Source organism: Etheostoma cragini, chromosome 7 (assembly GCF_013103735.1).
Source record: "Etheostoma cragini isolate CJK2018 chromosome 7, CSU_Ecrag_1.0, whole genome shotgun sequence".
Lineage (NCBI taxonomy): Eukaryota > Metazoa > Chordata > Actinopteri > Perciformes > Percidae > Etheostoma > Etheostoma cragini.
Window position 1 is genome coordinate 16,610,355 of NC_048413.1, and position 13,268 is coordinate 16,623,622.

At 44.0% G+C, this 13,268-nt stretch overlaps 1 protein-coding gene across 5 annotated transcripts in view; it reads left to right on the forward strand.

Moving 5' to 3' along the window:
• The window catches only part of rerea (arginine-glutamic acid dipeptide (RE) repeats a), a 128,067-nt gene that overhangs the window by 48,830 nt on the left and 65,969 nt on the right, over positions 1-13,268 (forward strand). For all 5 annotated transcript variants that reach the window (XM_034878008.1, XM_034878009.1, XM_034878007.1 and 2 more), the window contains 2 exons: positions 2,788-3,298; positions 11,169-11,239. In XM_034878008.1, coding sequence (XP_034733899.1) covers positions 2,932-3,298; positions 11,169-11,239 — 438 coding nt within the window. In that variant the 5' untranslated portion in view covers positions 2,788-2,931. The remainder of the gene's footprint in view (positions 1-2,787; positions 3,299-11,168; positions 11,240-13,268) is intronic.

Here is a 13,268-nt window from a genome sequence, read left to right on the forward strand (position 1 = left end):
TTTGGGTAAATGTGGGAGTGATTGGAATGAATAAAACATGGATTTTTAAAAGGCTGTTTGTGAGAGAGAGAGCGAGAGAGCGAGAGAGCTGTGTTTAGTAACTGAAACCTGCTGTGTGGCCATTGTGGGGGATGATGTGTTAATCAAGCCACAAACTGTGTGGTTTCTCAGCCAGAGGTCTCATTTAAACCGCCCCAGAAAAGAGAAATGTATTTGAGCTGGGTCCCACTGGCTGCAAGCCCTTGACTCAATTGCAGTAATGTGAATGGTGGATTTGATGATATTGGCTGGGACCCCCTCAACCCCTCTCCAGCCACTGCCCCCTCCTTTTCTTTTCCATTAAGACAGCTGGTATCTTTCAAGGGGTCCTGGCCCTGTGATTGATGTGTAATAGCTCCAAGCCTCACCTGCCCCCGTCGTAGCGTTATTCATCGGCCAGGCAGCCAGCGCTGCTTTCCACTAAGCACTTTGTTTCCCGGGTTGTAGGTGGAGAGCCTTCCCCCTCGCTTTCTATCTCTGCTTTACTGTCTCTCCCTCCTCCCTGTCAGCCATCTATGCATTTTGACTTTTCATTGCAACGGTGCCACTACTTTGCTTCACAATGATTCAGTCCTTTTTACTCAATCGTTTGTTAAACTTTAAATTTTCCCCTTTATTATAGTGATAGTGCATAGACTAGAAGGGGGAGAGAGATGGGGGATGACAGGCAGCAAAGGGCAGCAGGTCTGATTCAAACCCTGCGCCGCTGCAGGACTCAGCCAACATGGGATGAACGCTCTTACTGGGTGAGCTAGAGGCCACCCCCACCATAGACATTTAAACATATTATAAATTGACTAGTAAAGTTTTATAAACAATTAAAAGGCATATCTGCATGATGATTTTTTTATTTTATTTATAGAGATATGTTAAAGTCTGAAAAGTTAGTGGTGATTCAGAAACTGGAACGCAGCAGTTGGGTAAAGTGTATCCAGATGCAAACTAATAGCAACTAGATTGTAAAGATACTTACAGAGGCTTATAGCTGCCCACAACATCAAAGGAGAATGGGCCAGCCCTCCATTTGCAACAGTTCAGGGTCCTTGTTGCTCTCAGTGGAAGAGGCTTATGTTACTGATTAGAGGAGAAGAGAGGTGCTTAGCTCACACACAGATTCTGGCAGCTCCCGGGGTTAGAGCTGTGCTATCAAATGGTACCTTCATCAATGTTTTCATGTTTCTCACACCTCCAAGAAATGCTGCTGGATATTGACACAGGAGGGAGCACAGTATGTATCTTGGCACACCAACGGAGGTGTGTATCCATAATGGGTGTGCGTGTGTGTGACCCTGCACGTTAAAACTCTCCTGAGCCCATGCATCCTGCGTGTGCACTAATGTGCTCTTGTGTGTAGTTGCTGGCAGCCCAGTGGTCGCCTTGGTAACTCATCATTAGGTGATTAATGGGGCTGTGACGAGGCTGCGGTTTAATCAGGCCCGGTGTTTGTGTTGCAGCCGGCGACGAGAGCAGCTGCCCTGTCAGTTGGTGTCTGCTCGCGAGATGACAGCACCCGCTGCTGAGGAGCGCCGTTGTCAAACGCACTGCATTGTGTGTGTGCGTGTATCTGTGAGCGTCTGTGCTTGCTAAAATCCTTCCTTCCACCTCCCTCTTTCCTTTTACTCTACACATTCTTTCTATCCCTCCTAATAAATGCACGTCTACATGAAGACTTGCTGTATAATTTTTACTCAAAGCAGAGTCTATTTTACCTGGCTCAATGTCTTCCCCTTCTCCTTTTTCACTCCCTCTCCCACCCTGCTATTACCACCATAGTAACACTGGTGCTGATTGCCTGGTCTGATCCCTCTGGGGGCTGTAATAACTATTTCTAGTTAATTTGTTGCAGTAGGGGTGGAGGGGTAAACACTGGCAGTAAATGAGAAGCCTCCTTGTAGGTGCAGTGTGTAGGGGGAGTGTAGTGCAGACAACCTGCTGCTTCAGCTTTGCCCACTTCACTGTTTATGGAGGATTTCATTATGGCATGAGAAAGTGGTTGCTGTTTTTTTTTTTAGTGAATGACGATAGCTGTAAATGGCAGTGTTCTGAGCATGGCCAATGATTTGCTCAGCTTCTCTTCCCCCTCCCTTACCCAGTAGATTGCTGTGTTCTTCCCTCCAGAGCTGTCACTTCACATTAACACAGTGGGGACTGTCAGCCAGGGCTGTGACTTGGGGTAGGGTGCAGTCCAGTAAGCCAGCGCAGTTATGTAGACACACACACACACACACAAATGACTAAAATCACAGATGGTCTGCAGAGAAGCTAGCCAGTTAACTCTGTCATTGAGCTTTATGCTGTGTGTCTCCCATGGCATTGCAACGAGCCTTGTGCTGAACAGCCCCTCGACACATTATCTCTGAGGAATTATATTGGCTGCCAGCCTCATCCTCAATGCAGCACTACTTTTTTATGCTCATTCAGTTACGACTTCCCTCACTTTTTTTACCCATAAATAACTCTGTTTTACTGCCTCTCTAAAAAGAATGGAAGTGTGTTTGAGCAGGAAGCTACAAGGCTCCGTTCTTTGATAAAGCTACTCAGTGCTCTCCAGAGTATACGGGACTATGGAGGGGAGTGCCAACCATTACTGTGATGTTGAGAAGAGTCAGCACAGCTGCCTGATCTCTAGGAACCAATCTTGTATTTCTCATCCATAAAAGATCTTCTCCAGCACAAAACAACTGTACTTGAAGAATAATCGTTATTGATATATAGTTATGCTAATAGTTCTCCTTCTCTTGTCCACAGCTTTTCTGAAACACTGGGGTTGTTGGTGTGGCCAAATTTTCCCTGGATTTGACTGGTAAATTCAGAAGACTGAAGCCCAGGCTCACAGTCTACCTTTCACGGAGGCCCAGCCGTGAGAGGACTGAGGAAGGCACGTGGCGGATCATGACGGCCGACAAAGAAAAGGAGCGGGAGAAAGAGCGGGACAGAGACAGAGACAAGGACCGGGACAAGAGAGAGGCTGGTAAGTCCCGCCGGCAGGACGGGGACCGGGGTGACCGTGAGAGTGAGAGCTCAAGGCCCCGACGCAGCTGCACACTGGAGGGCGGGGCCAAAAACTATGCAGAGAGCGATCACAGCGAGGATGAGGACAACGAAAATGGCAGCACAGGTGGAGGGAGCGGCACGGCTGAGGATGGGGGCAAGAAGGGCAAGAAGAAGACACCTAAGAAGAAGTCACGCTACGAGCGCACAGAGAACGGAGAAATCACGTCCTTCATCACAGAAGACGATGTTGTTTACAGACCCGGAGGTAAGTCCCAGTAATAGCTAATCTATTTGTGTCAGCAGGTGGATGCCACTTACCTGCCTGGTCACCAACTGCAGTAAACACAAGTCAATCTCCCTTAATCCATTTCCCACATTACTGGTAATCATGAGCCTGTCTTCTGAACATCATATTTTTAATTATTCAGTGATTTATTCCTTGGAAACCGTCATCTCTGTTGCAATAAGCTGCTGAGGGATTGCAGTTTTTTCAGAGTTGCAGCTCTATAACAGCAGACGTACTCCCTCCGGCTAGAGGCCAATGCATCATGCAATCAATTCCAAGTTGACCCACTCGTTGCTTTGTCTTGGCCTAAGTCAATAAAGCAAAGTGGTGCTTCACTAGATGATGTGATAGTGACGACAGCCATAATAATGATTTTTATCCCAACTCGCTGAAAGTATGCTATCTCCTTTGGGACTAAAAGGTGCTCTAGTATTCTGGAGATTGAGTTTGAGCTGTGGAACAGCAACTTTATTACATCTGATGCATGAGGCTAAAAAGAGAACCCACCTTTTCCGCAGCTGTAAACATGGCCTCTCTTTCACCTACTGTTTAGAAATTGGTTGTATGAGAGAGGATAATGTCATCTCACATTGTCGGAAATAAGCCAGGATGGCTTGTCGTGTGTGTGTGTGTGTGTGTGTGTGGCCTGCTCTAATTTGACTGCTCAGTGTTATCGGCCTCGCAACTAAATCATTGCAGCCGTGTCTTTTCGTTTATCTAGCAGCTATCAAAAGGTCAAGTAGTGGAGGGTTGGCCCAAACTGCTCGGGTACTTAATAGGAAGACAGAGGGAATTTCAGCCAGTGTGTTAGGTTATTTTCTTCTCCTAACCATACACACATTCACACAAACACTCTACTTACACACTACTAAAGAGACAACTTTAAGTAGGTGCAGTGAAACAACCAGAACTCCCCACCCTACACTTTTCCATCAAGCTGGGTAATCTTGTGGGCTGAATTATCTCTGCACTGGTATCAGTGGAGGTCCTCAAGCAAGCAGTCACACTGAACCCAAGTCTTGGTATTGCTCACTCTTTATTGCTGTCTTTTAAACTCTCTGCCGCGGACTCCGTTAAAGCATTTTTTTTGTTGCATTTCATATTTAATAGAGAGAGCACCGGCGCTTTGTCTCATAGTTAACCATGCTGAGTGGGGGGAGTAGAGAGGGGTGGGGGAAAGCAGTCAGTCACATCAATGAAACATTCAAAAGGCATATAAACAAAGTCAACCATCTCAGTGGATTAGCCCTGCCGAATATTTATATTTCCACATCCGAGCTCACAACACAGCCAGTCTGCGGATGATAGGGATTCTTTTGGTTTCCTGTCTTCTCCTTCAATTTGTTTGACAGGTCTAAAACAGGCTGGAGTGTCACAACCTGCTCCCGCCACATAGACTGGAGCTGTTAGATTGGTTTAGATTAAGGATGAGCCAGGGTAGGGTGGTGGGTGACCCTAGCACCAGTGCCCTACTTTGTAATTTACTTCCTATTGTCAACATAGAAGATCCTCCACCTCAGCAACTGACCTCCTGCTGTCTCTTCAGCTCATTGTTCAAGTGATAAACCCTGTGTGTACACAGTACATGTTTTTTTCCTCCTGCTTGGTCATTGGTAGCAGCCTTCTTGCAATCAAATTTGATGTGTGCAGCTTAGGCAGGCACAAAGCCTGCAATGGATTATGCTTTACTAAATGTTAAATCCCTTTATAGCTGTCTAGTGACACACAATATGCAAAACTAACCACCCCTGGAGAGGGATTTGCACCGCCCCAGACATAGGGAGAGGGAAGACATCAGTGATGGAAAGCCGTGCAGTAACGCAAAAAGAAATTGTGAACAAAATGTTTGATTGCTTTTGTCACAGGCAGCTTTAGAAACATACAGGCCCATGTTATTAGATAAGAAATAACAGGTAAGCTAGTATTGAGATTGTCTGTAAACTCCCAATCTCCAGCCACCTTCCCACGTCTCTGCTCAGCCTTTCTATCCCTTAAAGATGGGGTCAGGTGGCTTATTGCACATCGATTGGATGGGGAAGGGTGGACGAAGAAGTGCAATCGACCAATAGGTGGGCCTGCAGCTAACTGCAGAATTGAGGGGTGTGTCTGTGGTAGTGACCAGGGGACTCTGTCCCAGGCCATTGGTACGATTGGATGCCGGGGTGAATAGCCTGATGCAGGGCAAACAGACATCCAAATTGATCTGTGCCCTGTGGCTGAGCTCTCTCCACTCCCCCAGGCCTGGCAAGACACCTCCAGAGCCTATACTACAAACCCCCCACCCCAGATTATAGATCCTCTCTCTAGAGATTATATACACTGCCATGGGGGGATCAATATGAGACACCCTAGGAGCACAGAGCCACACCAAATACTCGTCAGTACACACACATACACAGTACCTTAAACCAGTATTCCTGTACACCCACAACTGTAACACATAACATGCACACACTAACACATATACAAAGCATGCTTTTAACAGTCATAGACACGGTTCCTATCTCTGACAAGCACACTCCTGCAAAACACACACACACACACACACACACACACACACACAAACACACACACACACATACACAAACACACACACAAACACACACACACACACACATAGAGTACAATCCACATTGCTCATCCCTTCGCTCCACTGCAGCAGGACTCTGCTTGGCACTGCAGGCGGCTGGCTGACGTAGCATGTCTCCTTCCTTCCTAACTGACTGGCAGGCCGCTCTGTCTAAAATGGCGAGAGCTAATGGAAACCACCTGCCCCCCTCCACTCCTTCGGCCCTTCTACCTCAGTTTATGCCACACAACATGGCTGCCACAGCCAACCCACTTTTCAGGAGGGGGTTACTGGACGATAAAGACAATACTTAATTCGATTCAGCCATTTCTTTTTAGAAAGTGTGTAGTTAGAGCAGTGAATAATACAGAGAGGTTGCAAGCTAGTCTGAGAAAAAACACCTTGTGTGAGTGTTGGGGAGCTGTTTATGTGGACAGCTGGCGTTTCTTGCCACAGCCACCACAGAACCCTGGGGAGTTAGTATGTGTGTGTCACTGTATGTGTCTTGGGCACACACAGTTGTAAACTGTGCAGCAGGATTATGTTTGAGACACACACACACACACACACACACACACACACCTTTCTTCAAACGCAGTACCAACTGTTGGCAGAGTCACACAAACCTGGCATGTCTTTTATGTTTAAGAGAGCTTCTTTTTTTTCTTTCTTGGATATATGGCAGTTGTAATTAACTTCATGTTGTATATAATGTATATTGTTATTACTGCTAATGATGCAAAATATCTTTATTGTTGCAAATGCTGACATTTATTATAACCACGTCAGGTATTCAAAGGTGTGGCAGATTCACACTAGAACACAATTTCATAGTCACTTCAGTTATACGTTTTAAACCTAATAATACAAGTGAATTTTTGAACAATAGAATTTCACTAAGGCTCTTGGCTAACTGTCAGAATGTAACTTCTCTACTAAGAAAAATTCCATCCATCTAAATTCGCATTACCAAAAAATTGTGTTCAACTGAAGTGCCTTTTATCAAATAGATATTAGATTCAGAGTAAAGTAATATTATTATTATTATTATTATTATTATTATACTTCATAGGAACACAACACATGTGAATTCTGTTTTCAGTACAGATCCTCTTGAGAACCCAATGTAATGTGGTTTAGTATGTGTTGGATCAGTTATTTTAGAGAACCAATACATCCTAAATTAGAGTTTATTTCACATAGCACATCCCATGCATTATTAAGGCTAGTTGTCGATCAGTTTGCTGTTACCAGTTAAGCTAACATAAGGGACCAGCCCTATGAGTCCTCTCATATTGAAACATAGCAATGTGAATCTGTAGCCTGTTGCTAACTGCACAGATCAATTTAAAAAAAAAAAAAACTTTCTTCTCTCCCATCTCTCCCCACGCTAGAGACTCTGGGAAAAGGGCTTTTTAGTGAAATCCAACCACCTGCCGACTACTAAATGAGAAAGCGTGGGCTAGCCGAGAGGGATGGGGGGTGTTGTCAAAGAGCCTCTGTTCTCCCCTAGGAGCTCAGTCAGCTGTAGGCCTGCCCTATTGTAGAGACCCGATGGTATCGGTTGCCAGGTATTTCCCACTGCTTTTCCAGTGAGAAGAATGGGGGAGTTGTTGGGCTTGTGGATGAGGAGAGAGGAAGGAAAATTGGGGGAAGAAGCAAAGTGTCTGTGTGCCTCCAGGCCTTCGCTACCTGTTACGTAACCCTCCTGGGACGGCCCAGCAGGAAGTGGCACAAGGCGCCTTTGGTCATCAGCTGGTCTTGTTCGCAGAGGCTGCGGTCGGTGCTGGATCAGTGATGACACCAGTCTCACTTTTTCTCCCAAGCTCTCGGTCTCTCTTGGCCCTCTTGTCCTCTCTCCCCCATGTTGCACTATTGCATTCCTTGCTATTTAATTATAGGATCTGTACATTCATGTGGGTTGCTTTGCTAAAGCTGTGCTCTGCTGTATGTTTGTGCGTTTGCTCATGTGTGCTCTGCCAGTTTAAGCCGAGGACCACTTTTAACAATGCAGCTGCATCCTGCCTCATGGCTAACACTCATCACCTGCAAGCACAACTTAAACAAACATTTCGCTTGATTTAATAAGCCTGCCTTGTATCCTACAATATGCTCATATTCTTGCAGTGTTTAGCTGCTCTCATTCCACAGCACCAATCCCCCGCCCCCCCGATCACTGTTTAAAAACCATTGGCATACATGATTATTCACAATGTGGCTTTTCCATTGTTGGCGGCTTGTTAAAGAACAGCAAGCTGATATTATCTAAGAACGCCCCCTCCCCTCTGCTGAAATGCTGCAGCAAATTAAACAGCATCTTTTTTGCTTGATACAGAGAGAGTAGGACACAACTCTTTTGCTGAGACTACGTGTGTTTTAGATTAGACATGCTTGGCAGCCATAAGAGAATGGCTGGCTGAACAATGAGCTACAGCTGAGAAAATTGCTGTGTGTGTGTGTATATGTGTGTGTATGTCACAGGGTTATAACAATGAATACTCTGTCGCTTGAACTCAGCAGTGACAATATAATTGGAGAAACAGTAACCGGCAGGATCAGGTTTCAGTGAAGTGCTCGGGTATGAGGAACTGCGCTCAGAAGATTCATGATTATCTGCCCGTGTCAAAGTATTGAACTTTCTTGATCTGTCTGGGTGGCGTTGCAGTCACGTGGATTGTTGGGTGGAGGCGAGTAGAAGAAGTTAAATTTAACGGCTGTGGAGGGAGTGAGAGCATTCTACTACAAAGGCCCTGCTGTGGTTCTCCCTCCAACAGTGAGGCTCCATCCATCCAACGAGCACACACGTCAACCCTTTAAAAACTGCCCTTCCCCCCACATGGACCCCCATTACAGCTAAACCGTTCCTCCCTCTCCTTTCCACTTCTCCACTTGAGCAAGGAGACCCACTTCCAAATGCACAAAATGGCAGGAATGTTTAACAAGCCAGGCAGACCCTGGAGGAACCGAGTGGCCCGCTTCGGCAAGCCCCCTCGCCCCACCCAACCTCCCTAAGATCCATTGCCTCCTTTTTGTTCAAACAGCAGAGTCTGAAGCATTAACTGGGTTTTAGCTTTCACATTCATTGAGAATAGCATTATAGCTCTCAGAAAAATGCCCTTGAGGTAGTTGATTTTTAGTGCCCAGAATGAATTCAAAATGTGCTTCTGACGTTCGAAGAATAGACTGTCTGTGAATGAGTAAGCTAGATCCCTGTCTCATTTTTTTCCACCACCTATCTTTTTCACTCTCGCTGTCTGTTCTTTACGCCTGTTGGTGTGCTCTGGGGTGTAGACACGGAGATCTGGCCCCTCTAAATGAATGTGTCGACGAGGTGAAGGCACACTAAACCCTAATTCCCCCGATTTGACTCCTCTGAAACATGTCATCTCATTCAGATTAGTCTCTTTTGTTCTCTGCCCTCCCCCCACTCCCTCCTTTTTGCTCCCTTTTCCTCCACACGCTTTTCTCTGCCTCTCTCAACACACACACACACACACACACCCACGCACGCACACACACATACACACAATCACAAACTGTGTTGCTCACAGATCACACAATAGCACTGATGGATATTTTCATTCATGTTATCTTGTAAATGACTTCCAGGGATGGTGTAGAGGAGGAAGAAATGGAGGGAAAGCGAGAAGAGGGCAGTAGCGTTTTGCGTGTGTGTGTATGTATGTGTGTGTGTGTGTGTATATATATAATGCGTCACTGAGAGCCAGCAAAGGGCGATAAACCCCCCTCCCCTTAGAACAGCTCATTCAGATAACAAGCCCACCCTGGGGTTACAAACAAACACACGCACACACAGAGCCCCTCAAATAACAAAGCCCATGATGTCACAGACGAACTCGTACACACCAGCCCCTCTACAAATGGTATCTTGGGTGTCGGAGCCATTTAATATCTTTGCCACCCCTCTTTTCCTCTGCAAGCGGTAAGATAAAAACCACAACCAGATCGATAACTGTTGACACAAACAAATAAATAACAGATGATGCCACTGTCAGTCGCTGGAAAAAAAAAATGCCGCTCATGTTTTGTTAGGGAAGGTGTGGCTTAGTCCTTCTGCAAGGACTAAGTTTGTGTTGTCAGTGCAAATCTTACGTATAGTGACTTTTTTATTGTTATTTAAGCTTACAGAACTGCAAGTTATTGCCCTTCTTAAAGGCCTTGTGTGTGCATTAATGTAAGCAAGAGTGTTACGCTCTTTCGCACCAAACAGCAGGCAAAACCTTGGAGCAGTTAAATAGCTTGTTGCATTGTTTCCATCTAAATAGAAGGTCCATTTTTAGTGTTTAATGTATTTTTCAATCAAATAAATGCCAGTGGCTTTAGCAAGAACTGTGTTTTACATGTTAATGTAACGTAAACCAAAGTTTAGTATTTATTTTCCTTAGCTGATCCCACTCTTGCACTGGTTTTGTGTTTCAGCTAAAAGCAAAAGGTGAATGGTAGACTATTATGCTAATTTGCCTTTTGTGGATTTAAATCTCTTTTTCTGTAATAATTCTAACCCATGACTGTTTCTGGAAAGTACTGTGCCAGGCTTAGCTGTAATCATTAGCTGTCTCTCCCGCCTCCTCCTCCTTTTTCTTCTCCACAGCAATGACTGTGTGTTTTTGTCCTCTGCAGCGTGAATGTTTTTGTTAAGGAGATGAGAGTTCAGGACCTGGCCATACCACCAGTCGCATTCAATTTGCCAGCACAGCCTGCTAGGGGCCTCCTCACTCACTCACTCACTCACTCACTCACTCACTCACTCATTTACTTACTCACTCACTCACAAACACACGTGTGACTGGGGTGCTTTCTATGAGGGTATGTGATGTGGCTACATTTTAAAACAGGAGAGGACCAAAGAGGAATTTATTTTTGTTTCACGGCTAAGCTATACCAAAGTTAACTGGACATATATAGGTGCAATGACAGAAGTTGTCATTTTGTTGGAACATGTTAGTGATGACTCGGTGGTGGAATGGGGTTAAAGCAAGTATTACTCACTGGTGTATAAATGGAGTGGAACAATAACATAATTCCCCTTGGGCGTAATGTTTGCTTTGGAAAGGCAACCTTGTAGCACTCCAAAAGTCCTTAATCCTATTACTCGCATTCCAATTGAATTTGACTCAAGGAGAAAAATGTCTTTTCGGCAGAGGTAACGGCACCCAACATAATATATTACTCAGTCTGTCTGCATAAAAACATGAATGCTTTAGGAAGTGTGAACATCTTCTTTCCAACTCACTTTTTCTTCTTTTTTCTCACTTGCAGATTGTGTGTACATTGAAAGCCGGCGGCCCAACACTCCCTACTTCATTTGTAGCATTCAGGATTTCAAGCTGGTGAGTACATTTTCACTTCCTGTCTGTCCTGTTTTATGTCCCTGTGTCCTCACACTGGCCTGGGGTTCAGCACTAATCTGCCCACCCATCACGTGTCGCAAGCTGTAAAACATACCACTGTGTTTCCTGGTTAGTAAAAATGGCAGAATAAACCAGAGCTACAAGGTTGTGTGCGCCATAATTAGGAAATATAGGGGCAGAGTAGCAATTTTTTTTTTTTTTTACACTGTGGTAGTCTGATGAGAACTGAATACAAATCAAAGTAAAATACAATTTATAATCAGTTTGTTTCCTTAGGTATGTTTTTGAAGGGTCATGTGGTAAAATTAAAATCCATCTGAGAAACAGACTTGAATATTATCCACCTTTGCAATCCACTGGGAGTATAGTAATGCTTGTAATGGAAATGAAGATGTTTGTTGCACTTAATTGATTTAATGAAAGAGGTCGTCACCAGTTTTCAATTGATTTTTTTTTCCCCCAACCTAATGTGGCCAGATTGCCTCTTTTGCTGAATAAAGAAAGAAATTAGTTTTTAATTTGCTTCTGAGAATGGCTGTGTCAGTCAGTTTAGTGAAGTGGCGCTTGTTTTCTCTGCAATAGGACACCTAAAATGCGTCTCTCTCTCTCTCTCTCACACACACACACACACACAAATTGATTTTCCCACGCTGCATTTTTTATGTTTGCTAAAGGGGACGTTGCATTTGCCTTCACCTTACAGATTTGTCTTTGTTCATGTTGATGCAAAAGTATTGAACCTTATGGTTTAAGAAATGGGATTAGATAGTTTGCTCCTCTGTAGTTGACTTTATTGACACACTAAACGGGTTTAGAATTCATGAATGTCTCACAAAGCCATTCAGATTATCTTTTATTATCAAATTGTTGTATTATCAAACTGGTTGTGTTGTGAAGAAAGCGCTATACAAATGCGTCCATTTAACATTAGGGCTGAGTTTAAAACTAAACGAAACAAAGTTAAACAATTCAGGTTAAAAACCTGAATATTCTAGAAAATGAAATAACAAAATACTAATTCTTATTAAATTAATTAATTTTGTATGCCCTTATAAAAAAAAAGGACATTGAAGGTGGCTGTAATATAATAACTAGTAATTAAGTCACAAAATAGACCTGGTACAGCCTCTTCTTAAAGGAGAATTCCGGTTCATTCCAACATGTATCTCTGTTGATGGTAAATTCGGAGTGCTGTCAGTAGAGTGAAAAACAAAAACGATTGGTGCTGCCTACACCGTGTTATTCTCCTGCTAGCGCTAGCACCCAACAGGCTTAAACAGGGCAAGATAAAAATGTGTTTTGAGGCTCTTAACTTGTTCAAAATGTTCAGGTGTGTTTAGTTCCGGTGTTGAGACGGCAGTTAGAGTGTTTAGGGGCCGTCTCCAAACTACAACACAGAAAAGAGATAAAACAAAAATATGTAGGCTATCAATTTAATGATTTAATAAGGTAGTTTCTCTAAACTTACCTCAATTATAACTTGTCTCCTGCTAGTTGTCTTACAACACTTACTTATGCCTATTTTTAAAAATATGTTTCTCTTTTCAGTGTTGTAGTTTAGAAACATTGAAGCACTCGTTGCAGTATCAACACTGGAACTAAACATAGCTGAATTAGCAGAACTTTCATGCATTTCTTTCACATCTACAGCAGGGAGATTCATTGTGTTCACTCAGAAGGAATCACTGCACATGGGTAGGAACTTTTAATGACATTTTGAACATGTTTAGAGGCTAAAAACACGTTTAACACTTGCCCTGTTGAAGCTTGTTGGGTGCTAACGCTAGCAGGACGATAACACAATGTGGGCAGCACCGATTGTTTTTGTTTTTCTTTCTACTGACAGCACTCAAAATTTACAAACAACAGACCTACATGTTGAAATTGACCGTAATTCCCCTTTAAGGTCTGTATGCTCTGCACCACTCTCATTTGACCTTAGGCAACACACGCGCTACTGCCTAAACAGACTGACTGGACACTGGGATCTTTTGTGAACGTTGTTACA